Here is a 27,344-nt window from a genome sequence, read left to right as displayed (position 1 = left end):
AGCGAACAAGTGTGGGGGAACAGCTTTTATCAATAATAACGCGAAGCTACAAGCACAAGGGTACGCTTTACAAGTTTTACAGCATCTGGGAAATTTCAACTATACCGTAAGCAGCAATCGTTCTACATGTACCGGTACTTCCGGTGTGCCATAACGCGCGCTCATACAGATGTTTGCCTTCCGTCTCCAGCCGTTGACGACTGCACGGCAGACAAACCAGTCAGAACGACTCAGAAGACTACCATTCTTATCTGTATTCTGCATCAAGTACATAAACCAGCAGTGGATGATTCAAATCTTTTTCGAAAATCAAAACTAGCGCACCAGCTGGACTGGCTGACATGTTAACAACAATCCAAGCATATCAGTTATATTACAACTTTGTGATGTCGATGCATTTACACGGGCACGAGTATGAACAAAAATCAAGTTTCTTGGCAAAAGAAAATACGAGTAGTTCAAAATACAGGTTTCAGAACAACAGAAAGCAGCCGCAGCAAAAACTGTAAGCGCCTTTACCTCACTGTTTTACAGTTAAACTTGCAAACACTAGGAAACACCTTTAATCAGTACCCTCCCGTACGTTAATACAATGCGTGGACAATCTCTCGATTGTGTAGCGGCAGGTACGGGATAAGGAAGAGGAATACTGGGATTTAAAACAATTTCGGATTTGTGTATATAAAAGGAATAATAATAGTAGGGAAAGAATTTTGTGAGTGTATGAAGGACATGAGAGGTTGTGGGTGTTTCTTTACTACAGTTGAGACCTTGAAAATTGCGCGTTTAGTCTGTAACTTTCCATAGGTATACACAGTCATTTTGGTGGTAGTAATTTGTGTAGTTAAGAAAGTTGATTGCTTAATGGAGCGAACTATTATGTTTTGCACTGATAGTCTTGGATGTGTAGTAACAGGTGGTTTGTATATGGGATGTAGGCTGGGACGTACATTAAAAGGTTGTTCGAGAGAATGTTTGGTTTAATTGGTTTGTTGACTGGATTTTTTTAGTTTGGTGGGTATATTAGAAGTTGAGGAACGTCGTGTTTGTGTTGTTATGGATTTGACGAAGTATATGCAGTGAGGAGAATGTTTTTCTTGTTGGTTATTTTCTGGTGGCCGGTTTAGATTTTCGGAAGCGTACTGATTCAGGTTGTTGTGTTTTGTTTGGCTTTGGTCTTTTTAGGTTGAGTATAGTTTAGTAAGTTTGCTTTCATAGATAGTTTCTTTTAAGTATTGTTTTTTTTTAATAAAATAATGGAAACTGGTTGTGATCGCAAGAAATACATGCGTGAGTATGTGCGTGATTATAGAAAAAAAAAACGCAAAACGAAAACTGATGGTAATTGTAGCAAGGAAGATAATGAAGTAGTGATGATGTTAGACATGAAAATGTGAAGTTAAAAAACAAAAATGTAAACTTAACAGGGTCAGCAAAACACAACGATTCAGGACAAAATCGTAAAATAATGCTTAAGAAAAGATCCGGACAACCATTACACATTACCATACTCCGCAAATGTCGTTTAGCACGTTCCGTTTACAAAAATTGTCCAATAATTGTCCAAAAATTCTCCAATAATTTTTTCCAAACATACCAGAAAACGCACCACCTTTAGTATTTCGATTACATTTTTGTTTTTTAACTTTTACATTACATCATCACCACTTCGCACATTATCCTCCCTGCTACAATTACCATCAGTTTCGATTTTGCATTTTTTTCTATAATCACGCATACACTCACGCATGTCTTTCTTACGATCACAACTACCTTCCATTATTTATTGAAAAAAGAATTCTTAAACGAAAATAATGTATGAAAGAAAACTTACTAAACCATACTCAACCTAAAAAGACTTACCAAAACCAAACAAAAGACAGCAACCTGAATCAGTAAGTATCCGCAAATCCACGCCGGCCACCAAAAAAAACCAACAAGAAAAACATTTTGCTCACTCCATATACTTCGTCCACTCCATAATAACTCAAACAAAAGATTCCTCAACTTCTTATATACCCACCGAACTCAAAAATTCCAGTCTACAAACAAATTAAACTATACATTTTCTCGTACAACATTTTAATGTACCTACCAACCTACTTCCCATATGCAAACCACCTGTTCCTACACATCCAAGATTATCAGAGCAAAACATAATAGTCTGCTCCATTAAGCAATCAACTTTCTCGAAATTTCTTGAATTTTCCACAATAATCCATCACTATCTACAACCCGCAACACACTCCACTTCCTGTAGCACTTAATTAAACACTCAAATACGAACAAACAGAAGGTCAAATATATTTATACCATGCTACAGTAAAAATCCCTTTAGCTTCACCCAAACTCAATGTAGACTCTTTCTTCGCTACACTGGATTAGTACACCCTTTCTTCATTATCACTTTTCGTGAAACATATCACCTTTAATCTAATTTACTATATTAATAAATTCTCTATTCAGCACTTTATATTCTTACCCCTTATAATCTCCACATACAATATGCTCCTGCAGTGTACTCCTACATTATGTAGGAGCACATTGCAATGTGCTCCTGCATATGTAGAAGCACATTGCAATGTGCTCCTACAAATGTTGGAGCACATATATATAGGAGCACATTGCAGGAGCATATTGGATTACGTTTGTTTGGATACTACAATTCCGTTTTTCTCCTCCAAGAACCGATGAAACCGATGCAATGTGCTCCTGCATAATGTACGAGCACACTGCAAGGTGCTCCTACATAATGTAGGAGCACATAATGTAACCTAAAAAAGATGCCGAGCTAACAACGCCATCTACAAGTTTCACGCATCTTACTAGACTCATGTCACATGACTGTTAGGCCCCACCGCTTGCTTCAACCGGCCGGACCCTTCCGTACTCTACGGGCGCCAAAAAATACTTTTGTTTACACACGGATATCGAAGACTAAAAACCGAAACTACAGTTTCATGTATGCTACGACTGATTCTAGTCTTATACCGCATAAAAGAACCTGCCACGGTTCAATGAACCTGCCGCAAAAGTTTACGTAATGCAATCACAGCAGGCCTGCACCGTCCTTCTTTGAAAGTGAAAAAAAAAAGAATTTTATTGGTTTAGTTATTAGACAGTAATTTACACATCACTTACAAAAAACATTATAACACAAAGTAAACAGCATTAAAACCATCAGAACATGGAACAGTGGACGTCACAGACAGCGCATTCCAGCGCTGTATTTCAATACTAAGACGTTGCAACAAAAACTCGTATGATCGTTTTTCTCCAGAAGCATCCTTCAAGCGTTTTCCTAGCTCACGTAAAATTTCATACAAGCTGGGCCGCCGACGCCAAAAGTCTCGAAAGCTAAAGGGACGAAGTCGTATTCCGGCGCCAGATATTCGTACTTTCGGCACTTTTCTTCTTCCGCTTTCCTGGCAGCTTCTCCGGCTTTGATGCTGCTGCTGATGACGTTAGACAAAGCCACGGTGTCAACACATGTCACGTCCCAGGCGAGTCGTAGTCCGTTTCTCCAAGGCAACTGCGACACACCATCCGGCCGGCGATCATCCTCGTCGTTGGTCCCTCTCGGTTCCAGTACGGCTGGTATATTGGCGGTAACTAGGCTTCTCCGAATTATTTCGTTCAAGGAGGAGTGACGAAGAAAACGTCCAGCGCTCTTCTTACACGAAAGTCCGTGGTGGCCGTATTGGTCGACAGGCAGACGGCAGTCAGCGCAAAAGTGGGGACTGCAAATTGGCGCGCCGACACGTAGTCCAACTGCTGCACGGAAACTCTCGTCTGACATCAACGTTCCGAGTGAAGGTACAGGGAGGGCGTTCAGCCATTTGCCCGATTCCGGCCGCGCAACTGCAAGCAAACGCGCACAATGTGTAACATCATTTACATACAAGTTTGTGATATCTTCGGAAGCTTTTTTGACCACAGCGGCGTCCCACACTTTCTGCGTCTTTCGTAGGCTTTCTGACGGTAATTCAGCACACGATGCTGCTTGCCACAACTGGTGCACCAAGTCAAGAATCTCCGTTCCAGGGGCGATGCTCGAAACTAGGGACGATGTGGCATAAACCGAAGCCAAATAGGCTGAAGTCGCTAGTTCTGCCACACGCCTAATTCCCAGCCCGCCACTGAAAACGGGAAGCGAAGCCTGTGCCCATGTAACGCCATCCATTTTAACGTTCGCTATTGTTTCTAGTGCCGATTTCGCTGTATTATCGAAGATATCCAATTCGTTACTGCACAGCCAAGTTGGGCTTGATCGTAGTAAATAATTCATTTTGGGAATACAAATACTGGTGCGCAAAAGAAAATAAGCCTGATGAGCAGGCAGAATACTTAGCTTCGAGGATAGTCTCTGAAGATCTTGTGTCCTTTTAACGATTGCGTTCGGAATGGCGGCCTGCAAAAGAGGAGCACCGAGCAATACCAATTCACTTTCAGTAGGTTGCAGGAACTCTGGGTAACGATTGACAAATGTTTGTCGCGCAATTTCACGGTCTTCTACAGTACCACCGAAAATATAGAACTCGCATTTTAGAAGATTTAATTCCAAACTGTACTCACTGGCGGTAGCAATGACCTTAGCTACATCGTCCAGTACGTCGTTCAACTGCCACCTATGACACCATCATCCAAGTACCATGCGTTCAGCGGTGACACCAAAGATAATATCAGTAGTAATATGAGGAGCGAAAAAAGTAAAGGGCCTAAAGGGTCTCCCTGTTGCACGCCAGCCTGTGACAGAATATCCCATTCGCCAAAAGCTAAACTGGTTGGGTTTTGATAACACTGGCTAATGAAATGAACGTAATCTGGCAACTCAGAATGGACGATTTGTAACATTTTATCGCGATGGATCGTGTTAAATGCGTTTCGAAAGTCGAACTTTACAAGGACTCGTACTTCCTCTGAAGGGGTCGTAAGAAATCGCCTGGCAGCATGCACGACGGCCTCACAGCCACCGGGAGTGCCAAATCCCAGCTGTTTTGGTCTAAGCTTTTCACCCATCTGCTGTTGCACTCGCTTAACCACAATTTTTGCCACTATACGACGTACAGTGCTGCCGACCGCTATCGGTCTTATCCCACCCCCCTTTTTATTTAAAGCAGTCAGATTTGCGCCGTACAGAACAGGCACGATTTCCGTAGGAACGCGACCGGAGAGCATGATATCTCCTAAAAGCGCTAACTGTTCGCACACTATGTTAGGACTATCATCAGCAGTATCACTTATCATATCCTTAAGATGCTGCGGTCGTAAGCCGTCAAGACCGCCAGCTGAATCGTTTGGAAAACTCCTGATTGCTTCGGTAATTTCTTTCTGTGTAACTCGGCTAATTTTATCGCTTTGGGCTGGTGACAATACCGGGTAACAAGCATCCGGGTTGACACCCGGATGTTTGTTCTGCAGTTCAGTGAAAGTAGCTTCTGTGCGGGGAGCAAGAGCGTCTTCGGAACAAAGAATGCGCACCGCTCCTGAGACGTCGCCATTTTGGATTTTTCCTTACACAAATTTCTGTACATCAAGTGGCCTGAATGTTCGCGGAGGACTAACGGGAACGTCTCTGATTCCTGACTCAAAATTAACAATGTTACATTTAATCAGCGTAGCTAATGACTGAGTACAATCGCTCTTGGTTTTACCAGGTAAACGAAAAACGAAATACGGAAAAACAAGCAGAGCCTCCCAAGATTCCACTGAGTTTTCTGTAACACAGCGGGACACTACGCGCTTGAATGCTGCGGCTACTGCTCTGCGGGCGCCTTTAGGGATTCGTTTTATAAGTCTACAGTTGGCTTTAAGAAACTTTACCCGGTTTAGGAGGCTGGAACTGGAGACGCTGTCTTGTACTCCTTTGCTGGCTGACGGGTCCAGTCCACGCTGTCGCCGGAGCACATTCTCCTTACACTTGTTGCTCCCCTTGTGGTTGGTGAAGGCGCTTTTGGTCGAGCAGAGAAAACCACAAATCGGGCATGGAAAAGAAAGCTTTGAGGACGGCGCAGCTCCTCCAGACGATATTTCCATAATTTCAAGCCATTCGAGCCACAAAGCGACCTTCGTCACTCTGATTCAGTTGACATTCATTGTACAGATACGAGTATCATCTAGCTAACTTCTCGCTAGGAGAAAAAATTCAGTAGATACATTCTGATTTGAAAGTGTAGCAATTGGATTGGAATTTGGATTACGACTTACGTGCAGCTATTGGATTCTTTGAATGAGTAAGGGATAGCTGCTGTGTGGATATCCATTTTTTCGAATCACACAATTTAAAACGATTTCGTCAATCGATTCTTTTGACAACAATACAACTGCTGTTTAAAAGGCTTGAAAGGGATTCCGCAATCTGACGGCAAAAGCGTGAGTCACTGAGTAACAAATTTTATGAGAGCCCAGAGAGGAAGGGCTCAGTAGATTCAGTGGCTGACTCACACTGACGGCCAGCTGTGTGCACAGCTGCCCGTCAGTGCAGGCCGGGGTGCGGAACACAAAAAGTTCGATAAGTTTAAAACCATATCGTCAGTTGTGATGTCTAACACTGTAAGCTAGGAAATTTTTCAACGTGGAAATCAGCGAACCGTAAGCACTGAACTGCTATTTATATAAAATTTTTAGCAGATCTTTAAATATTTATCGCCTGATTGTGTCATTGCTACGATACAAGTTCTCACTTCTGTAACGGAGACCATGGAGGCTGCACAGGATGCTCCCGGGGGGCGATCGTTTGCGGTTGGGGATGTCGTGATGAGCTGCGACCCATTCGTGTGGGTAATGGAAAGCAGCGCTTATAAAACCCATTGCGCCTACTGCATGCGCGATGGCCAGGAACTACGAATTTGCTCGGGATGCAAACTGCACCGCTACTGCAGTGCTGCCTGTCAGGTACCCTGCTGATTCCAGTCTGCGAGTCTGTTAGCAATGTTATGCATGCAGACAAATAATTTACAAATATGTGTAATTCACTGGTTAAAATTTTGAATGACGAATTTAATAATGCTGCCCTGGCAATATGACGAAATGGAAGAAAGATGGCAAATAATTATACAGTTTACTGGTACTGTGTTCTTGTGTAGGCTGCTGACTGGAAAGCGGAGCATAAAACTGAATGCGCTCTACTGAAGAAGGTCGGGACGGGCTGCAACTTGACGGTGCCGCAAAGTTCTTCGAGTTGCACCATGAAATATTGTTTGGACCTACCCGCGGACCTTATTGCGAAGTTTGCCAACAAGATTAAGGTATATGTACATCGTCTCTCTACGGTAGTAGCGGTAATTCCTGGCAATTTCCTTAAATTCCTGTGGAGATAAATGTTTGTGCTGACACAATCCGTCGGTATGGAATGAAGACCTGTCAAAAAATTTTAGCATCGACAATAATCTAAACCTTTTGGTATTGAATACTGATATTAACGAAAATGCTTGTTTTGGAAGCAGATCGCTGTAAGACATAAAAAGATGACTTTGTAAAATGTGTCTTTTTATATTATCAAGAGTAGTATTATTTGTATTTTACATTTTTACCCCATGAATTATTTTTGCAAAACAGCCTTAAGCTTTTAAAAATGGGGGAAGACGCACAATTTCTCCCCGAGGGAGAAGTATTGCGCCCGTGGTGCCAGTCCCCCATTTTTTAAATTTTATATGGAATTTTAACAATTTTTTCAAAAAAAGGCGAGAGGCGCATTTGCGCTATCCCCTTCCCTCGTTAAAGACGGGTCTGAAAACAGCCAAGGATTTTTGGGCCTCAAAGACTGCCTCAAAATAATAACTTCTCTGACTCCCGTTTCTCCCATGATCATCCGTTTCGTTTCAGCTTAACGCTGTGACTGATGTGCCCGGACTGGGTCCGAAATCCGCGAAAGAACTGTGGGACATGCTGCCGTTCAACCCCAAACCAATGCTCCTAAACAACATATATCAGCGAATGTGAGTCAACTCGTATTACTCTTCTTATTTCGATTAAATACGGAATGTATTTGTATTAAATACGGAATGTATTCGATTAAATACGGAATGTAGTGGTTTATTTGATTGAGAAATCTCTTTATTGCAGAATGGACGTTATGAAACTGAAGTTGGGCATGGACCTGCCCGATATGCTGACGAATACTTCCAAGATGATGTACAATATGGTGACGATCGTGCCGCTGAAGAGTCTGGCGCCGCTTGGTCTGGCGGTGTATCCCCTTGTCAGCCCTCGGCTCATGACGCCGGTGTGCTGGGATATGAATGTGGTGAAGAGTTTCCGCGGGCGACGCTTGTTTATCCATGCCGTGGAGGACATTCCCAATTTCACCGGGCTGAAGGATGTACGGGAACGTTTCAACTCATAGAGTTCGACCAACCGTGATACAAGCTGATGGGGTTGTTTTTGCAGCTGCGGTACAATGACATTGAAGAACCGCACTTCTTCACACGAACTATGCGCCGCACGGAATTCGAGAATCAGAACGGATATCCATGCACGTGCCGAAAATGCACTCAACAATACGTACGTATTAAATTTTAGGATGCAGCAGATAACTTTTCTAATAAGTAGCTTCCTGACAAAGTAGCATAAGCACACTCTTTTACGGACTGTAAGTTAACTTGACATTTTTTGAATTTATATATCCTGACAATAGCCACAATTAATTTTTATTTCCTTGAACTGAATTCTCAGCACGACCGTAGCATGCGTAAATTATAGGCCCAACCTACATCCTTCCATCCGGTATACACCGGAATATCATCCGTGGCAAGCACGAACGCACTGCGTTTCCGGGAGCAAAGTACCACATTGATATCCCAGCACACCGCCGTCATGTGGCAATGCGGTGTCACCGGGTACACGGCATAGCCAACATTAACGGGTCTGCTGTCGGCCGTACTGTACAAGACCTGCGTGTTTCGCCCCACAACGGCGAGATACGTAACGAGAGCTGCCACGGCGACCCCCGATTGCGGCTCCACAGTCGGCAATCTGCCAGAAAACAAGACGACGGCTAGAATGAGCGCAATCAAAACCCACGAGTGCCATACAAAGCACGAACCTCTTTAGGCTTTTCTCTAGGCGGGGATCCTGTAGTACCGCATCCTGCGGCAGCGTATCCACCAGCTCCTGAGCCGGACGTCGTCCCCGACCGGGGATATTGACCATGGTGTTCAGCTGGATGACATTTCAAACAGATTCTTATTCTAACGGTTCTGTTGTCATGTATGCGTAAAAATTGTAAAACAGTAATAAAGTCCATGAGCTACCACTACTTACAATAGGTTCATGGTGCATACATACTACATTATTTTCAATGGAGGACTAAACACGTGAATGCTTCGCTTTAATGCATACAGAACAACAAGCGCTTCTCTGTGCGATTTATACGCATTGATTATTGTTTTATCAGTGCATTTCTTAACTGCGGACCGGCTAACCAGTATTCACTTTTTGATCCCACATGGAAGGTAAGCATTCCTCATAGTAAACACGATCACGTGAAGATTTACGCTAATTTAACTCTGTCAAATTACTTAAGGTATTTATTTATTTATTTCAGGCACATAACAACTTAATTGGACATTACGTCACCGTTTGTTTACTGTTTAGCATATGTTCATTATGTTGCTACGGGTTATTAGTTTTCTGAATTACGAGTGGCTGCAACAATGTCCTCATAATTTGCGTAATTCGGTAGACTTGGTGTCACCGTGTCGGAATCAGCAGACAAATATAAACTAAACGGAACTTACCCGGACTTTATTGGCCATCTTTAGAATTAACTCCACCGGAGGTTGCTTGCTGCAGGCAATCCCGCAGCGCGTCACCACACTCACTATCTCCGCCTTCATTTTTGCATCCATCTTCGCTAGCATCGCGCACTCCACTTTGTGCTCCATTTTCCAATCGGCCGTCTAACAAGGCAATAGAAGTCGCATTGCACAAGTGACATAACCGTCCAAGCAATGCAGTAATAATACAAATATTAATACTGCTACAAATTCTTTGTCCTTTAATTCTTTAAAAAAAGAAATAACAACCTTGGCTGCTCAAGTTCGATAAAATTGAGAGGCACCGTTTTTTTCGAACTTTTCAATCGCGCACGATGCTGTACGTAATTTTGTTAACTAATAGCCAGTACACTCTGGCGCGCATATGAATTTTTAAAAAGCCTACGCAAAAAATCAGCTGGTAAAATTACTACCCTAAGAGAAACAGTTTTCTACATAAAAAAAAGTGCCCGCTATACGACTCGGCGCTTTGTAACCTGAACCATTAAAAGATTTTACTGGCGATATTGCTGAATGTGTACTAAAATTACCGGCACACCAGAGAAATAGAAAAAAGTTCAAAAAGCAGAACGACTCACAAAGAATTTTCGTTGATCTTAAGCCGCTGCCCACATTTCGCGCGATCATGTATCTTTACCTGGCAAGTGACATTGCAGTAGCGATGCAGACGACATCCGGCACAGATCTGCAGAGATTCCTTCTTGCGCAGACAGTAGGCACATTGGGTTTTGTAGGCGCTGGATTCCAGGGTCCACACGAAAGGATCATACGACATGATAACATCTCCCGCGGCAAAAGAACGAGAGTCAGCTTCTGCTGCACCGCTACGGCTCCCCATTTCGTTAATTCACTAGGAATAATCCCGGCTAATCGAAATGAGAAAGCAAAATTAGCTATGGATGGAAAGGAGCTTTAATAAATAGCAAGGCAGCACTACCTGCTAAATTAACGTCTTAGCAAAAAGGTCAGATCAACGCTCCAGCATCCTCCTTCAGCAGAAAATTATGGCAGCAACTTGCTTACATTTCACAAGGTACTGCTTAACTACTGTAATCGAAGTGAATTTTACAATGGACTGCAAAATTGCCTCAACGTCGGACCAGACCAGTTGCGCAAACGGCTTTAACGGCTATTTCGGTTAGCGTTTAGTCAGTTTCCAGTTATGCTGTTCGTTATAAACGCGACACACCTCCTCAGCGAGTGTTAAAATCCCCTTTGAATTTCTGAGAATACAGAATGACCATTTTGACCTGATTATCATGTTTCCTGTTCAGAAAAAAAGTACAATTACGCGGCCGGTTAAATACCTTTCCAGGAGCCCATTTCAACGCGGATGGATATAAACAGTAATATATGCCGGTTTGGCCAAGAACAGCGTATGGCAAGCACCATAAAGTTGAATAAACAATAATTATACGAGCTTTCCTGTAGTTCTTATATTGGGCCATGCGGCACACGCCAGTTCGTCATGCTTGCTGTCTGCTTCTGAAATTTCGAATCGGAGTTTCAGTGATTTAAGCGGCTGATCAGAATTTTACGTTTCCATAGCTGACGAGCACGGAATTCACACTGAAACTAAGGAAAAAATACCACACTACTGCAATGATTTTATTACCGGCTGAGAAAACATGAGAAAAAAAACAAGAAGCATAAGAAGAGGTAATCCAAGTTCGCGTCTGATCACTTCGGCCGCGTTACATTTCGGTCGCACAGGTTCATTTCGGCCAACGTTCATTTTGGCTGTTGCTCACTTCGGCCAACACTCAATTCGGCCAACGCTCATTTCGGCAACTGGAAGTTTCGGCCATTGTTTTTCCTACGTTTTCTAGGTTTTCTAGGATTTTTAGGTTTATTATGGTTTCTTCGGTTTCTTAGGTTTTTACGTTTATAAGGTTTTTAGGTTTCTTAGGCTTCTTAGGCTTCTTAGGTTTCTTAGGCTTCTTAGATTTCTTAGCATTCCTGGGTTTCAGGGTTTCTTAGGTTTGTTAATTAGGTTTCTGAGATTTCTGAAGTTTCCTTTAAGGTTTTCTTAGGTTTTCTCAAATTTGTTATGGTTTCTTCGGTTTTCTTAGGTTTTACTATGTTTTCATACGTATTCTTAGGTTATCATAAGGTGATTTATGTTAATATGAAGATTTTTTTATTTTTTATGTTTTCTTGGTGTCTTGCGGTTAGAGTTTCACCACTCTTCAGGTATGCTTCGTGACTTCGGGTCATCGAAAGGGAGACATGATGGTGACAGTAACACTTCAAGAACTGCTCAAGCAAACTGTTCGGGCAAAATGATATGAACGCGGCCATTTGCTATCACTTTTTTGATTCAACGGTTTTAAGTTTTCTACAAATTTATATCGAACGTTACGTAACGTTTTCTTGTAAATCAAACCAAAATGAGCGTCGGCCGAAATGTACTGTGGCCGAAGTGATCGGCGGCCGAACTAAATGACGGCCGAAGTGAATGGCGCCCGAAATGAATGGCGGCCGAAAAACGTTGGCCGACATGAACGCGGCCGAAGTGAAAGCGGCTGGGAGCCATCCAAGTTTAAGGAATCCAAATCCAGATTTAAGTAACCCGAATAATAATCCAAGTTTCAGCGCCGGCCCTTCTTCCGCCAGTCTAGCTGCGAGAGCAGGGCCTCGGAAGTCTGTCGATTATATACAGATCTCGATTTTTGTTTTACCCGATTGAACCAACAATAACGAGGTGCCAGAACGAGATGAACTTTATAACGCTACGTTCAATCAATTGAATCAAGTAATCAAGCGAGCAAACGAAGCGATCTCCCGCTTTAATATTATCATAATATAATCATAATATTATCAGAATTATATTATTATGATATTTTATTTATTATAGTACGATATTAAAAACTTGAGCTCGCTTCGTTCGCTAATAAAATACCGTAGGTTTTTTACCTCGACATACAGATATTCGCTCAGCAAAACAGTTCAAAACGCCAGTAAAACCGGCTTGTTGTCATCATGAGAAAAATTTGCTAGATTTTATAGTTATTTTTCACATCACTTGGAGTTCATCGGAATTCAGCACCAGATTTCTTTCGAGAATACTAAGCTAATCACGAAATAAAATTAAAACAAATCGAGTATTATTGGTGAAGCCGATGTCAGGAACATTTCTTGCAGTATTTGGTGTCCAGCTGCCTATATCCGTCCTTGAGCGTATTTATAGGGTCTTGTCCGCATCTTCCAGCTACAACCCGGGCTGCGTGATTGTCAAAGCGGTTCACAGTCGCCTTTAATTTGCTAGAAAATAGCGAAAGATTTTCATGAAAGTATACCGGACTCCATACAGAAAAACAGTAAACAATAAATAAATCATTTTTTTCATTTTTATTAGTGCGACCGCGAAGGGTTTCTTTTGTTATGTCGGTGGCTTTTGCCAAATAAAAATTAGAAGTAAGTCTGAAATACAGTATATAGTTCTACATTATGCGATAAGCGACGGTAAAACTGCCTTGCACTGCATCCGCTTCCTTCGGCTTAATAAATGTGACACAGCCGGAAGTGTACAATGTACAGAGTAGTGGCAATTAAAATACCCACTCATAATGACTACCTGGATTACCTGGTTTTACATCTGACATGGGCGTTAGCTGTCTCCAACTTACTCGCAGAAATTCTGATGCGCAACGGATCCAATTTCGTTCTTCCCTTCATCGGCAAAGGAATCCAGATTGCAGCAGGCGTAGAAATTGCTTCTATCTTTTCCGGCACAGTGATTGAGAGCACGGAAGAATTTTACCGGGCCCACCGTTGTATTGCACAGTCCACCCATGGCAACAGCGTACCCAGCACTGTACCATCCACCCGTAGAAGGTTTATCGTTCTTGTGCAAAGCAGGGCAACTCTTATACAGGGATTTCCTACAGTTACCTAAGTCGGTGCTCCACCTGTAATTAAGGCATTCAGTTGTCAAGATGCATTGCATTGTTAATGTGTCGCATAATTATTACTGGTTAGGAGAATACCAGAAGGGGAATAACTGCGCAGCTAAAATTATTAATCGGGTTGGAGTATAACGCTTTGACTAGCCGTGGTAACTAATGTAGTATGTACCACACCATATCCGGTAGCAGCGTCTTACACTAGTCGGGTGGTGAGAGAAATTACAAAACCGGTTCAGTGGCACAACAAAATAAAACCAGTGACTTACGTATGAGTGTAACATACCGGCAGTATAGGTCAGCAGCACTTCGGTATTGCTGCACATCCGCTTCGGAAACCGGCCAAAGGGGAATGCTCATCTTCTGTGGCAGCAGGTGCTGATGATATGCGTCTTCATCTTTGCCTAGATTGTCACACTGTGTTTTCTGCTCTTCACAAGTTTTAGCAGCTAAGCCAATGGCAAAGGCCCAAGCAGTTAGAGCCAGGACAACGAGCTCCATTTTTTTCGCTCAACCAAAAGCTGTGGACCTACAGTTAAAATAGCGTATACTCAGTTTGACAAAGACGTTGAAACAATTATAACCGTAGAAATATAACTTTTACCACAGTTCTTGCCATGCTAATAATAACAATCAGCTCGAGTTAGCAATAAAGCGCCTGCAGCGTTTTTGCGGGTCCCAGTTTTCAAAAAGCCCGACATTCCGGATTAAGCGCGCTTTCTTCGTTAATTAAACGCCGAAAGGCATTAGAGTCTGAAATTGGTAGTACTTACGTGCTAACGTGGATGCTGTTTGCCTGTCTATCTTTATGTCGAGTTACAGTAAGGGTACTCAAACATCCTTTACTGGTGCTCTATAATTTAAAGGGCCAAATCCTATAACTTTTGGATCCGTCTCTGCATAGCCATTGGCTGACAGCCTCTATAATTTCCTTCTCTTTAACTTAACATCCTTTACACTTAAAGCACCGAAATCGTTACTTTTCGGTATAGGGCTGCTCAGTTAGAAACGGTTAGCGCAAACTGAACCGGATCCTGCATATACATACTGTGCAAATATCTTTTGCGGACTACTGAAATTTGTTTTCAATTGTTTTAGACTTTCTGTCCTTCTGCAAAGAGCTATGCGTAACCACCCATTCAAAGCTATTTTATCATTCACCGATTTAGAGAAATATGATTGGCTAAACGGAGTTAAAGGGAAAGCGCATCTATAACTTAAAGAGCCGTTCGTAAAGGATGTTTGAGTACCCTTAGTATATTCTAAGCCTGTATATTTCGAACTAGGTTTGCAGGTACTGTCACATCGGTAGCCGTACAGGTAATACACTGCTCGAGAAAAATGTTGTCAGATTAAAATGCGCTTTCTGTATTCTTCAGTACTGAAACGTTGCAACCTGGCACCATTTTCATGTGTAAAACAGAATCGCATAAAATTTTCAATACTTCAGTAGTACTTAAACGGAACACTTACCGCGAATTAACGTGTCACGAAAGTCTGGAATGTCAAACAAATATCTTTAATGTTGCAAATTGTTAATTAAAGAATGCAAAACCATTCGGCATCCCGATGTAAAAATACTTGTTTCAAGCACTGCATTTGCAACGTACAAATATACCTAAAATTCAGAAAAGGAACTATGGGTGCGAATTGGGTGTGGTCTAATGCGAATTTTCGTCAGGCTCCAGAATCCTACGCTAGAGTTTGCTGCCTCGCTTGGATGTAATTGAGGAATGCTCGGTACTTCTGTTGACAAGGATCGTTGGGCGCTGAATAGTACGTCAAATGCATTTTAGTCCAGTTTTGCACGCCCGATTCCGACAGAACAATGCGACCATGCTGACAAACAGCCACTACGCCGTCCTGTGACTGGCTGTACACTGCGTCGTCTTCCACCGTTGTTCCTTCGTCATTTAGCAAGTATTGGCTGACATTAGTAATGGATTCTCGGCAATAAACAGATTCATCACCGCGAACATGTAGAACCGTGGATTTCGTGGTGTTCAGTGGTTTTACAGAAAAGGTCATTCTTCCTTCGGTGCAGTTAATAAATAACGGAGCTCCAAGCGGACACACCAAATGACTCGCAATCCAGGTTTCCACAGAAAGCGTAACCGGAACCAACGAAAGTGTAGTGTTTTGGTGTCCTTTATCCTGAATCTCTTTTCGTAAAAATTTCAGAAACTTGGCACGAATATTGCGGCAGTGCGGACTGAGATCCGTGTCAACAGTGACCTTTAGCGGATTGACCACGTTGGGATTCGGTCTCCACACGGAAATTCTGTTGTCACGACAATACAGTGCTGCCTCTGATGAGCTCGGTTCGGGCTGCGACACGTTCCCCAGTGATTGTATGGTGTGGTAAAGGTCATAGACGATGTCTGCGCAGTCCAGCGTCTTGTCGCTGGAGAAACGAATGAGCAGAGCGTTAGTGTGTTCTACATTGGAGTCTGGCACAGAAATGATTCCATTTTGGCACTGTATAGTCAATGGATCCGGATACACGCATTTTGGACCTTAAAAATGCTAATTCTTAACTCACACAATTTTGTTAGAACAACGTTGAAAAAATCGTTAAGGGAATGTTCGAAAATTACTCGTTTTAATAGTTTTTAGGAGAGGAATTTATTTGGTTGCTTACAGGAAGGACGCGACGATGGAAGCCGTACAAAACCGTATAGTTCGTGATTATTATAAGCCATGGAACCGCACTGAAATGTAACACCCATAAGTTCATCTGATGATTTGTTGGCGAGGAACTGCCGAAACGGTTCCATTTCACAGCATGAGCAATCGTCGACATCGCACAGCATATTTCCCAACAGGTGCAGTTCCTGTAGTTTCGGCATGGACTGCAAAATTTCTAATGGCATCCCGGTTAGATCGTTGCCATTCAACGACAAGTTTTTCAAAACGGTAAACTCAAAGTGGTCACCGCTGGCATAAAGTTTGCGCATTTTGGGCAACTGGTATTCAAGACGAATACGACTCTGAAAACGTTGGAGTATAATTATAGTACATAGTTCAAGTTGTATATCTGTACATAGATTTACATTTTCACATACGTACTTTTCGTAAGCACAGTGCTATACATTTAACTTACTTTACTTATAGAAATATACCGGTCCGGAAGTCCGAGTTCATATATGGATTATAATTGCAAATTTGGAATGAAAACGTTCAGTATTTCAGACATTAAACTCAGCATTTCACATTTCGCAGCTAGACTGAGGTGCTCTCGTTTGAGCCATCTTAAAATTTTTATTGAGAATCACTGAAATTATTGTATGATATGTCCTTACCACCCAAGATGCAAGCGGTTGAAACACACGCAAATCAAGCTCTTGTAACGCGTTTCCATTCAGACCCAGCCAGCCACCTGAACCGGTCAGTTCCAGATGCCGGAAAGCGTCAGCTGATATATCGTAGATATCGTTATTCGACAAATCCAGTATGTTCAATTTTCTATGAGTGCCAAACAAGCCGGCCTCCAAATAACCAATTCTGCAGTAATTAATGTATATTTGTTCGATGTTATCCTGAATATTTTGCAAGAATTTTCGGAATGGAGGACGCTGGCCTTGTCCAGTAAATCCTCTCAGAATCACTTTCGTTAAATTGCTTCGAACTGGAATACTCTGGTGATCGTTTCGTAAAACGTTGCAATAAGTGGAGCGGTACAGTGGGCTAGTGCGGAGTTCTGTCCGGTGAGCGGAATCAAGTGCCAATGCTCGCACGTTATCGGGAATCAAATCCAGGTCTAACGTGCCGGGAAAAGAAAGCCGCACTGTTGAATTGCAAATGCAAAAATACTTGTCATCAATTTTCTGGCACGGTTGGTCAGAATGCTCGGGAGCGACAATGCCGGAAAGGAAAAGGAGTACGCCAATAATAATTGCAACCTTGTAGTAAACCATGGCGACGATGGGATATTTTACGATAATTATGATATTTCTTTACAAAGCAGCGCTTTCTGATGCCCAAGTGAAATCACATAGAATGCGTCGCAAAAGATTTACCACGCGGTCTGCGATGCCTCGCGACAATGCAGCCCTGCTGCAGAATTTTCCGCCTCGTGTTTGTAGCACTCAAACGGTACACCAAAACCGTTTATCAGACAATCTGTCGCATTCAAGTGTAGACGATAATGATCACGTTGTGATCGCTGTTGCACTATGATAATCAAAATTAATATCGTTCATCGTTCAGCTTGCTTTTCGTTTTCTCTAAATTTTTCCATGTTTTCCATTAAATTTTTTCATATCACTGTACTTGTACGTGCATGCAGGTAGTTCTCTGTATACGCAACCCTAGTAACGTTTTCGCCACGACCCTAACTTGTTATATACAGGTATTATGACTCGTACTCATATTTACTGAATTTATTTCTCAATATGTACAAAGTGAGCTTCGCTCAGCAGTTAAAATCAAATGAAGAATTTGTCCCAATTAACGTGAGAAGGGACTGTGCACAACACACTCATAGCATTACCGCGCATAATCTCCAAACTTAAACGTTGAAACAAGAAACAAGTCGAGCGACTCTCGCCCGTTCTCAAAAACAATACTTACTCATACTCGTATATAGTGTATCATGAAACATATAATAATAGTATGTTTCATGAAACATATAATAATAAGAACTGCCTGTCCATCCCGAAGCTCATGTACACGTTGCGATGCAGCCCTTGTTGGAAAGTGCCGGAGCTGCTAGATGAGTTCGACTTGCACGTCAAAGATGCCCTAGAAGAAATCACCAACACCAAATTGAACGGCCTTGTATACACGCAGGCAACGCTTCCTGTTGCCAAAGGAGGTTTGGGTGTGCGACGAGCAAAAGCATTGGCTCCTTCGGCCTTTTTGGCTTCCATGTTTGCAACTCGTCAGTTATCATCCCAGATCTTCAACGGCAACAGCGAACAGTTGGTCAGCGATGCGTGTGAAAATTGGAAGCTGGAGTCCGCATGTGAAGAGTTACCGTTGGATCTGGCTCGTGTTCACCAATGCGTTTGGGATAACGCGGTCTTACAAAAGGATGTTGACACCTTGTGGAATAATGTCGGAGACGATAAAAGAGTCGAAGCTCGCCTTAGAGCAATCAGCACGAAATACGCCGGGGCCTGGCTGAACGCCCTTCCCGCGAAAGTATTCGGAAACTTCCTGGATGATCAGTCTTTCCGCATTTCTGTTGGCCTGTGGCTTGGCGCTAAGATCGTAGAGCAGCACTCGTGTGCCAGATGTGGTAAAGAGGTTGCGGAAAACGGATACCATGGGCTAGCGTGCAAGAAGTGCATCGGGAGAAGGGAACGGCATAACGGTATTAACGATATCATATTGCGAGCGCTATGTAATGCCGGCATTGAGTCATATCCGGAGCCTATTGGCTTTTTGCGTGAAAACGGAAAGCGCCCGGATGGAGCCACGCGTTGGAAGTGATATCGCGGACAGCCGTTAGTATGGGACGTCACTTGTAGAGACACGATGGCGGATTCATACATCGACGCGACCTCAAAGTGTGCTGGCGCCGCCGCCGAACTGGCTTGCCGGGAGAAGATTGGAAAATACAAGTCGCTTACTGATCGCTGTAATTTTGTCCCTTTTGCATGTGAGACTTTTGGCACCTGGTGTGAGACCGGCATTGTTACGTTAAAGGAGATTGGTAAGAAGTTATTTTTAAGGACGGGCGAGAGCCGCTCTACCTGTTTTTTGTTTCAACGTTTAAGTTTGGAGATTATGCGGGGTAATGCTATGAGTGTCTTGTGCACAGTCCCTTCCCACGTTAATTGGGACAAATTCTTCATTTGATTATATTTGTTGAGCGAAGCTCGCCTTGTACATATTGAGAAATAAAAACTAACTGATAATAGTATATAGTATTTTGATACGGTCTCAAGCCCGGGGTTCGTGTCGGTAAAATCTTATCATTAAGCATCTCCGGCCGGCAGTATATCGTTAAAATAACCTTATATCTGTAGCATCATGGTTTGCGCTGAAGCATACTGCAAAAGACAAAAGTAAAAAGCACATACCGAACGCAGCTCAATATTTTGCTTTTCAGAATTAGCAACGAGCAACGCGAAAACTGTACAGCATGGAATGCCGGCTTGTAGCGATTTTTCTGGTAATTTCGTGCAGACTGTGGAGCTACGTTGATGCCGGCGAGGCCTGGGCTGAACTGGACCAGCAATGCGAGGCTTTATACAACCAAGCAGATATCGTCGCAAATCGCATTTTGGCTCGGGAACCCAACTAATCATGGCCCAATATAACCACGCAGGATCTTCGGGACTACCGCCCGTTAGGCGACGCATATTGCCGGTGAGGTTTTGTAAGGAAAAACCCGAATGCTTTTTTACTGGTGACACTGACACAGACCATTGACAGGTGGTCCAACGATAGTGGGCACTGCGTCAGCAATCTGTACAATCGATGCCCCGACGCTTATAATAACCGGAAGAAACTTTACGACGGATGGTATTTTTCCGAGCTGCGCATAGCTATGGCCAAGTTGTGCGATACCACAATCTCGGTGGTGAAATTCTTTCGTGCTGTTAAGAAATGTTTTAAGCGCAGCCGCGGGCCATTCATGGACTGCTGTTTCATCCGACCGTCTGCTGAGCACGATACAAATGGGAATGCTACCGTAGCTCGCCAGAATATCTGCGGGTAGGTAGGTCCATTTTACTGGGCATCGGTTAACAGACAGCATCGGGTTACTACGTTTATTGTGTAATGGATTTTTAATTACATCGTAATCGCATGACCCTGTACTGAGAGTACTCGGCGAATGTATAGGTCCCGATATTTCGTTTAGGCGGTTCAAGGCAATCGAGGAAGGTATTAACGGAATCCAAGGGAGTGAAATGATTGGAAAATGTGGACAAGACTCAATGGAAACCATTAAGGAAGCGTTCCAGCAAGTGTACACAGCGCACTGCAAACTGACTGATAGTAGCTTCGGTACAGAAAAGAAGAAAACTGGAAATTCCATGCATAAATGTACGAGAACCGAGCACAGACCGCCGTATCCGTTGACTACATTCCGTTAATCCACTTGCCAATTTTTCTCTAGGTAGTCATAAGACATTTTCTGCGCTTCGCAAGAACAAACGTCTACAAACGTCAAATATACCAGCTCTCATTATTGCCAGCAAAACATTTATGCCGTAACAGTACCGGTAAAAGACTGCACCACCACGAAGCTGTTGCATTTTAATTGTCTGCGCACCGGTTTTCACGTGTGAAACATTAAGGTATGCTTGGAGTAGTTTTCAAATGCTGATCTAATCCGTTAACTACTGTATATCATCCTGACTTCCTCGAAAATATTGTTAGCTTAAAATTAATAAAATTGAAAAATATTACTGATCATATGGTTAACGCCATATTGACCAGTGCTGTTAATATAAATACTGTACAGGACGTACTTTGCACATTTCATGATAATTGTGTACAAAAAGGAGTTCTTGCACTTATTGAAAATTCTCGCTTCCACGAAATGGCAATAAAGGCGCCGCTGGAGGCCTTGGTCTTATCGCTAGTGTTGCCAAACGGAAATGTTTTCTCATTTTCGTATTCGTTATCGTAACGCATACGAAATCATCGTGACTTTCGTTATCGTAACGAAAACGAAAAGGCCGAGAGTTTTCGTTTTCGTTACGATAACGAAAACTGTCTGAATTTTAGTTTTCGTAAGGATAACTAAAATTCAGAGACTTTTCGTTTTCGTAACGAACGAAAATGTTTTCGTAGCTTTTCGTATACCTACGTTTTATAATAAATAACTTAATGAAAGTTGAAAACAATTAATTTTATCAATTTAATAACGGTAATTAAAATTATGAAATGCACAATGACTATCAGTGCGTTGGCTCAAGGGGTTGTACTTGTCACCGATAATTTGTAAATATGCGGTGTGCTTTGAATCGCTCCGCTTCTTTTAAGAATGATTTACACAGCGTATTGGATCTGTTTAATACGAGTAGTTTACGATTAAATTTACCATATATTATGTTTCAGTTTTTCATTGGAAATGCGTATTAATTTTTAACTCCTACTATTACAGGGCTCAGCGCTGTTAACTTTCTTAGCTGTTATCTTTTATTTCGTGTAAGTTATTGCCTACTTAATTTTTTAAATTTATGTTAAACTGCAATTACTGCATACGCTTAAATGTTTTGAAGAAGTCTAACTTGCTACCGCAAACTATAGTATAACCTTAAGCCGGCAGAACAAAATGTAAAGTACTTTCATGTTTGATAATAAAAGTTAACATCAAGTTAACATACCTGAATCAGAGCTTCGTTTTTACTACATAATTAACAGCAATAATTTCATTTCTTTATAAAGGTTTCTCCACTGAGTACGAAAATTAAGAGGCAATATATTAAAACATTTTCAGGCTGCTTTTTAAAGTGATTCGGTATTTTTAAATTTTTACCTGATCGCCACTGATCCTTTAGCCTTTGATTTGAAAGTACTTCTAGTGTTATAATATTAATTTTATCAGCACGCAGCTAGATGTAATTATAATTTCCATTACGTCTTGTACTTCAACAGTACTTGTACTGTATTTCATATGAGCACAGATAATTTGTAACATTCCTCCATCAAAAAGTGCTCGAATAAAAAGTATTAACTTTCGTAAATCTGCACTTTTCGTTTTCGTAACAAAAACGAAAAGTACCAGACTATTAGTTTTCGTTACGATAACGAAAATTATACGAAATCGTATACGAAAAAGGTTTTCGTAACGAACGGCAACACTACTTATCGTTATCGCAGAATGGATATACAAAAAGTTACGCCTGTGGACATTAGACAACCGGTCACTACTGAATTTACAGTAACAATCTTTTATAGCCAACCCTTTACCGCAATCATACTTCATAGTGTGTATTTATTTCACGCCATCAAGTGATACCCATTCGACTCATCCGTTATCCTGCACCACAACCACTTGCGATGGTATATATCTGTACTAGCAACTATACTGATCGGTCAAAACATGGATGGCGCACAGTGTAACTAAATTATTGTGAAGTACACCCATTTTATGATTTGGAGCAGTAGCCGGCTTGCAGCTGCTCATGCGCCTCCTTAAGTGTATCCACGGCGTCTTGACCGCATTTTCCGCCAATTTCTGCACCATCCGCACCACTGAGGCGTTCAACGGTTGCTTTCAGTTCCCTTTAGGAAAACAAAACTGAATCATACTCAAAGCTGCACTAAACGTTGGACATATTATGCGCGCAGCTGTATGCCGCATGCGCATATCGGCTACCGTTTTGCGATCATTAGCGAATTTATCACTGCACGACTTACGATCTTGATGACTGATTATACCAATGATAAATTGATAACCACAAAACCTACTTCCTGTTTTGTATAAAGATTTCAGACAAATTTTCTCTGAACATACGCGCAGATATTCTGATGGGCAACGGCTGCGTTTCCATTCTGTTCATGTGGGGCATGCGCTTTCAGAAAACAGCAGGAGAAGAACTTGCTTCTGTTTTTCAGTGAGCAGTGTGTGACAGCGCGGAAGAACTTCACCGGTCCGATGGTTGTATTGCACAGTCCGCCTGTGATAATTTGCCATTCCGGTCCGTACCATCCATTGTAGACGCTCTTCTCGCGGTCGTATTCCTCGAGACAACGGGAATACAGTTTCTTCATGCAGTTTCCCAGGTCCACGCCCCGGCTACCATGCAGTCAATAAGCGTTTAAAAAAGTGTTTTCTTGTTTTACTGGTAGTATGGATTACCGGCAGTAAGCGTCGCCAAACGGTCGATATTTTTGAAGATCCGCCGCGGATACCGGCCACATGGAGCTGTCGGCAGTAGAAGGCAGCAGGCGATTCGTGTAGCCGTCATCACCACGGTGCAGCTCGTCGCATTGTGCCTTGAGTTCCTCACAAGTTTCTCCGACGACTGGAGCGGCGAGGAAAGCGCAAAGCGCTAGCGCGGCGACAGTTACTACGTGGTCCATGTTTCTATGAAAAAGTGCTTTCTTGCCGTCGTACTGCTAAACGTTTTATGCGAGCTTCTTACAACAACGTTGCTACTAATAACATCAAGAAGCCGTGTTTAACTTAACGGACTTCTGTAAGTCGAACAGCCCTGGGCGATTTACAGATAGTTGTACCAGTTTTTGCCCTATATTGTTATCTGTGGCAAAGCAAAAACAATCTCCATTTTTTGCCGCTTAGACACCGGTATTCATGCATGCCTGTATTACACAACCGATAAGCCAAGTTATATAGTCTTATAGAAATACTGTACTAGTACAGAAAGTTCGTGGTTTATGATCAGAAATGCTTAACGGCAAATCGGCATGGTTAAGTATATAATACGAAAAGCTGCAAGACATGTTTCTTAGCCACAGCAAAGGCTGGAAAGGCGCTACTACAGTCTGTATTTCTGTACATACAATACACCATAGCTGTTACTCTGCAAGATTCGCTTCTCTGATAAGGTCAAGGGCGCCGTACTGCTAAATTTGGTAGTATCTGCTGTACCTTAAAGGAACCATATCTGCCCAGTTTATCAAATCGCTGGATCTTCTTCGATATCGCAATTTGAAGCGTTTTATGCGTGTTTTCCGGCTGTTAAAGGATGATTCAATAAGAAACGGAAAAAAATGGGGTACGGAAAATTTCCGCAAACGGTTTAGCTTCGAAACTCAACAAGGCAAAGCGGCGTCTACATACGCTTCAGAGTTACTGATAGTAGTATGATATTGATCACATTAGGTCTTTGCCATTATTCATGATTAGCAAGCTTAAAAGCAAAACAACACATCCTCATTATCAACAGTGTCATTAACTGTTCAGAGTTACTTGTACGTTGGAACTAAAAAATCATTAGCGTTAAGTTACTTGTAATTACTGTAACTGATAACGCTGCCCAGTGCCAGGTCTGCTTTACACGTACCATCCGCAAGGCCAAATAAAAATTATCTTTTTTATTAGTTTAGCACTCAGCCCAATTAGGGAGCGTTTCCCACTTCACAGACCTATCAAGAAATCTGCAGTATTAACGCACAGGGTGCCTTTCATTTCCAAAAATGGGCTCTGAAACCGGTTGTGAGTAGAATCAACAGGAAGTAATTATAAAATTAATTACTTTACGAAAAGTGCGCTTTGAAACTGGTTGTGAGTAGAATCAACAGGAAATAATTATAAAATTAATTACTTGACGATCTTGGAACAAGTCATTGCTAGAGCCACATATAACTTTTCCGGTTCCTGTGTCACAAGCGTTTTACCTTGTACTGAATTCAATGAAATGGCTTCATTGTACATGTTCTTGTGTAAACTAAGACAAGCGTTAACCTTTACTCGAATAGCCTTTCTAATGGAGAAAATGACCTAGGTTTACAATTTCAATGCATTCTGACAAATGACAATTTCAATTACAACGCCAATTACAAGTCCAGTTACAATGCATTCTGACAAATGTCAAGCTTCGTGCATATTCCGCACATTGTACAAGCTTGTCCGGTAATTTCCTACGTAAAGGTACAGCTAGCGCGAAGTTTGCCCTTATAACGATGGCCACTTCACTACGTTTTTCAAAATCTCTAACTGCGCTCCGCAGTTAGATTGTGCACTGACCATTTTCTGGCCACCTTTCGCCAGGCAATTACTGTTGTTCTCACTAAATTAAGTATATGGCGTGTACCAAGCCACCAGCCAAATGCAAGTTACGTGTTTAAAACAGAGTGGCGTGGCGCGCCGTAGTGTGAAGTTTGGCGTAACACGCAAATTTGTGTAAGTCGCTGTACTGACTCGTCAGAAATTACCGGACAAGCTTGTACCCAGTTCTATGCAATTGTCTCAGTACATATTGCGTACCGATATACACCTTTGCCATGGTTGAAATTTGTATGCCTTGGAGTAATCTTCTTCTTTTCTTCTCGATCAACCACTACAACCACAATCTATGACATAAAAGTCGATACTTCGTTATTTTCCCTGGATGAGATGCTGTAGCACACCGTTTAACAATTGGATTATAAGATTTTACCGGCGGACCGACTGGCCGATTCCACTTTTTTGGTAATGGATCCGAAGATGCTAAATGCTCAAAATCTGTCCGCTTTTATCATGAACAAGACAAACATCACCCCGACTGTGGCATTAACCGGCAGTCCACCACAAAGTACTGTTTCGGCCAGTCTTGCCACCACCGGGGCATTGGCCGTGATTTTCAACTCTCTGGCCATAATCTGGACGGTGGCCAATAAATCGCTACGGACACCGTTCAACGTTTACATTATTGCATTATTGTGCAGCAATGTCGCATTTGTGGGAACCAACTACACATTGATCATTCTTTCAAATGTGTACGGACCATCGTGGATCGGTTATGCAGGCTGCACGTTACGCCTGTATGCACTGTATGTCCTCGCGCCGCTTGTTTACAATTCTCATTTAATGATCACTATTAATCGTGTCTGGGCGCTCTTCTGGCCGATATCTTATCGCGCCCGGCACAGTCGCCTTACCGCTGCCCTAATATCTTGCGGTGTGGTGGCGTATGTGCACATATTAATGCTACCGCAGGTGCTGCTCGATCATCTCAACTATCGCCTCCCTATGGAGAATGGCTGCCGGTTAAACAGCGCCAGCGTATTGACGTTGACTGCATTTACATCTATCTGGGTGTTCAACGTGCCGACTGTTGGGATTCCAGCTGCCTATCCGTTATTGCTGTGGAAGATGTGGTCACGTCGACGAGTAATGGGACGAAATCGCACGGACAACAACCAGGTGATACAACGGCCCGATGGGAAGAAGGAAGCCTTCTACCGTCCTTTCGTACTGCTGACACTGTACACCTGTAGCACCATGGTATGCTGGTTACCGAGTTTTTTCTACTATACCCTCCTCAGCAGTTTCTCTACTGTGCAATTGGGAGCAGCGCTGTACCAGGCCCAGCAGACCATGTACAGCCTGCAACCGGTCCTGGATCCGCTTTTCTTTGTTTTGACAGCCATTAATCTACGGAAATATATGTGGCGATTATACAAGCTACAGAGTCCTGGGCCGGTGAAAGCAACAAGCGACCGAGATAAGTCGGTGCCGACTGCCGCAACTGGTTGCGATGCGCACGGAAACCCAAAGACTGAAGCTGTCACCTAACTATGCGAACTGTGGTCTACGGAGGCATCAGAGAAGCTGCTGCATACAAACTGGCGTACACAGTGTTAACCTGAGTTGCAGTCCCTCACTACCATCGCGAGGGCTAAAGTAGTTTCAATTTTGTTTTGTTTGGATGTCGCTGGCATACGAAGAAGTGGCTGAATATTGGTATCGATCGTTCGGTCAGAGTTCCTTACACCAAGGCCGGATGTCACTTCATCGACCGACTCAACATTATGGCTTGCCACTACCCTTTACGGTTTCATTAGACTTCATAATAACCATCCACCCATTTCTTACTTCGTGGTTCCTAGATCGTTCGTTCACTCATTACCTTAGCGGCTCTGTTCCAATCCAAACCAAACTAACAATGGCTGATAAGCGGTTGGATGAAAAGCAAAGCGCTGATTGAGAAGTATTGCAAGTCGCGGTATCTTATGCAAATTTGGCACAATGTTCCAGACAATTTTATATTTATGCAGTTTTATAATTTCATTACGAATACCGTAACAGAAA

At 42.5% G+C, this 27,344-nt stretch overlaps 6 protein-coding genes across 7 annotated transcripts; 2 read left to right on the top strand and 4 right to left on the bottom strand.

Moving 5' to 3' along the window:
- Positions 1–3,250: 3,250 nt before the first annotated feature.
- On the bottom strand, positions 3,251–6,291 carry LOC129591490 (uncharacterized). Its single transcript, XM_055487159.1, has 3 exons — positions 6,208–6,291; positions 5,824–6,131; positions 3,251–4,411 (listed from the first exon to the last, which is right to left on the bottom strand). The coding sequence occupies exons 2-3, from the start codon at positions 6,034–6,036 to the stop codon at positions 3,302–3,304; spliced, it is 1,323 nt and encodes a 440-aa protein (XP_055343134.1). The 5' UTR covers positions 6,037–6,131; positions 6,208–6,291; the 3' UTR covers positions 3,251–3,301.
- Positions 6,132–9,171, top strand: LOC129591491 (N-lysine methyltransferase SMYD2-like). 2 transcript variants are annotated; one of them, XM_055487161.1, is made up of 7 exons: positions 6,132–6,233; positions 6,631–6,894; positions 7,086–7,247; positions 7,825–7,937; positions 8,065–8,320; positions 8,389–8,502; positions 8,701–9,171. In XM_055487161.1, the coding sequence occupies exons 2-7, from the start codon at positions 6,700–6,702 to the stop codon at positions 8,848–8,850; spliced, it is 990 nt and encodes a 329-aa protein (XP_055343136.1). In that variant the 5' UTR covers positions 6,132–6,233; positions 6,631–6,699; the 3' UTR covers positions 8,851–9,171. The 2 variants fall into 2 exon arrangements, with proteins under 2 accessions (XP_055343136.1, XP_055343135.1); XM_055487160.1 differs by lacking the exon at positions 6,132–6,233 and having other exon boundaries at positions 6,544–6,894.
- A 3,477-nt stretch (positions 9,172–12,648) lies between these two features.
- Positions 12,649–14,269, bottom strand: LOC129591517 (uncharacterized). Its single transcript, XM_055487187.1, has 3 exons — positions 13,968–14,269; positions 13,406–13,687; positions 12,649–13,040 (listed from the first exon to the last, which is right to left on the bottom strand). The coding sequence occupies exons 1-3, from the start codon at positions 14,180–14,182 to the stop codon at positions 12,902–12,904; spliced, it is 636 nt and encodes a 211-aa protein (XP_055343162.1). The 5' UTR covers positions 14,183–14,269; the 3' UTR covers positions 12,649–12,901.
- Positions 14,270–15,135: 866 nt separating this feature from the next.
- Positions 15,136–17,762, bottom strand: LOC129591464 (uncharacterized). Its single transcript, XM_055487126.1, has 3 exons — positions 16,984–17,762; positions 16,323–16,671; positions 15,136–16,197 (listed from the first exon to the last, which is right to left on the bottom strand). The coding sequence occupies exons 1-3, from the start codon at positions 17,596–17,598 to the stop codon at positions 15,374–15,376; spliced, it is 1,788 nt and encodes a 595-aa protein (XP_055343101.1). The 5' UTR covers positions 17,599–17,762; the 3' UTR covers positions 15,136–15,373.
- Positions 17,763–22,532: 4,770 nt separating this feature from the next.
- LOC129591489 (uncharacterized) lies at positions 22,533–23,845 on the bottom strand. Its single transcript, XM_055487158.1, has 3 exons — positions 23,448–23,845; positions 23,103–23,384; positions 22,533–22,870 (listed from the first exon to the last, which is right to left on the bottom strand). The coding sequence occupies exons 1-3, from the start codon at positions 23,669–23,671 to the stop codon at positions 22,735–22,737; spliced, it is 642 nt and encodes a 213-aa protein (XP_055343133.1). The 5' UTR covers positions 23,672–23,845; the 3' UTR covers positions 22,533–22,734.
- Positions 23,846–25,745: 1,900 nt separating this feature from the next.
- Positions 25,746–26,828, top strand: LOC129591455 (uncharacterized). Its single transcript, XM_055487114.1, has one exon. The coding sequence runs from the start codon at positions 25,746–25,748 to the stop codon at positions 26,826–26,828; it is 1,083 nt and encodes a 360-aa protein (XP_055343089.1).
- The last annotated feature ends 516 nt before the right edge of the window (positions 26,829–27,344 follow it).

The sequence above is a fragment of the Paramacrobiotus metropolitanus genome, unplaced genomic scaffold, assembly GCF_019649055.1.
Source record: "Paramacrobiotus metropolitanus isolate TYO unplaced genomic scaffold, Prichtersi_v1.0 Parri_scaffold0000046, whole genome shotgun sequence".
In the NCBI taxonomy this organism is placed as follows: Eukaryota; Metazoa; Tardigrada; class Eutardigrada; order Parachela; family Macrobiotidae; genus Paramacrobiotus; species Paramacrobiotus metropolitanus.
This window is presented reverse-complemented; position numbering and strand designations above follow the sequence as displayed.

Coding starts and splice junctions, on each gene's coding strand:
- LOC129591490 (XM_055487159.1), bottom strand. CDS start 6,036: ATGGAAATATCGTCTGGAGGAGCTGCGCCGTCCTCAAAGCTTTCTTTT. Junction 4,412..5,823: donor GTTCCAGCCTCCTAAACCGG/GTAAAGTTTCTT, acceptor CCTCTTTTGCAG/GCCGCCATTCCGAACGCAAT.
- LOC129591491 (XM_055487161.1), top strand. CDS start 6,700: ATGGAGGCTGCACAGGATGCTCCCGGGGGGCGATCGTTTGCGGTTGGG. Junction 6,895..7,085: donor ACTGCAGTGCTGCCTGTCAG/GTACCCTGCTGA, acceptor GTTCTTGTGTAG/GCTGCTGACTGGAAAGCGGA. Junction 8,503..8,700: donor GAAAATGCACTCAACAATAC/GTACGTATTAAA, acceptor CGTAAATTATAG/GCCCAACCTACATCCTTCCA.
- LOC129591517 (XM_055487187.1), bottom strand. CDS start 14,182: ATGGAGCTCGTTGTCCTGGCTCTAACTGCTTGGGCCTTTGCCATTGGC. Junction 13,688..13,967: donor GCTGCTGACCTATACTGCCG/GTATGTTACACT, acceptor CCTTAATTACAG/GTGGAGCACCGACTTAGGTA. Junction 13,041..13,405: donor GCGCATCAGAATTTCTGCGA/GTAAGTTGGAGA, acceptor GCTATTTTCTAG/CAAATTAAAGGCGACTGTGA.
- LOC129591464 (XM_055487126.1), bottom strand. CDS start 17,598: ATGGTTTACTACAAGGTTGCAATTATTATTGGCGTACTCCTTTTCCTT. Junction 16,672..16,983: donor AACCGCTTGCATCTTGGGTG/GTAAGGACATAT, acceptor CAACGTTTTCAG/AGTCGTATTCGTCTTGAATA. Junction 16,198..16,322: donor TCCATCGTCGCGTCCTTCCT/GTAAGCAACCAA, acceptor AGCATTTTTAAG/GTCCAAAATGCGTGTATCCG.
- LOC129591489 (XM_055487158.1), bottom strand. CDS start 23,671: ATGGACCACGTAGTAACTGTCGCCGCGCTAGCGCTTTGCGCTTTCCTC. Junction 23,385..23,447: donor TTTGGCGACGCTTACTGCCG/GTAATCCATACT, acceptor ACTGCATGGTAG/CCGGGGCGTGGACCTGGGAA. Junction 22,871..23,102: donor GCCCATCAGAATATCTGCGC/GTATGTTCAGAG, acceptor GTTTTCCTAAAG/GGAACTGAAAGCAACCGTTG.
- LOC129591455 (XM_055487114.1), top strand. CDS start 25,746: ATGGATCCGAAGATGCTAAATGCTCAAAATCTGTCCGCTTTTATCATG.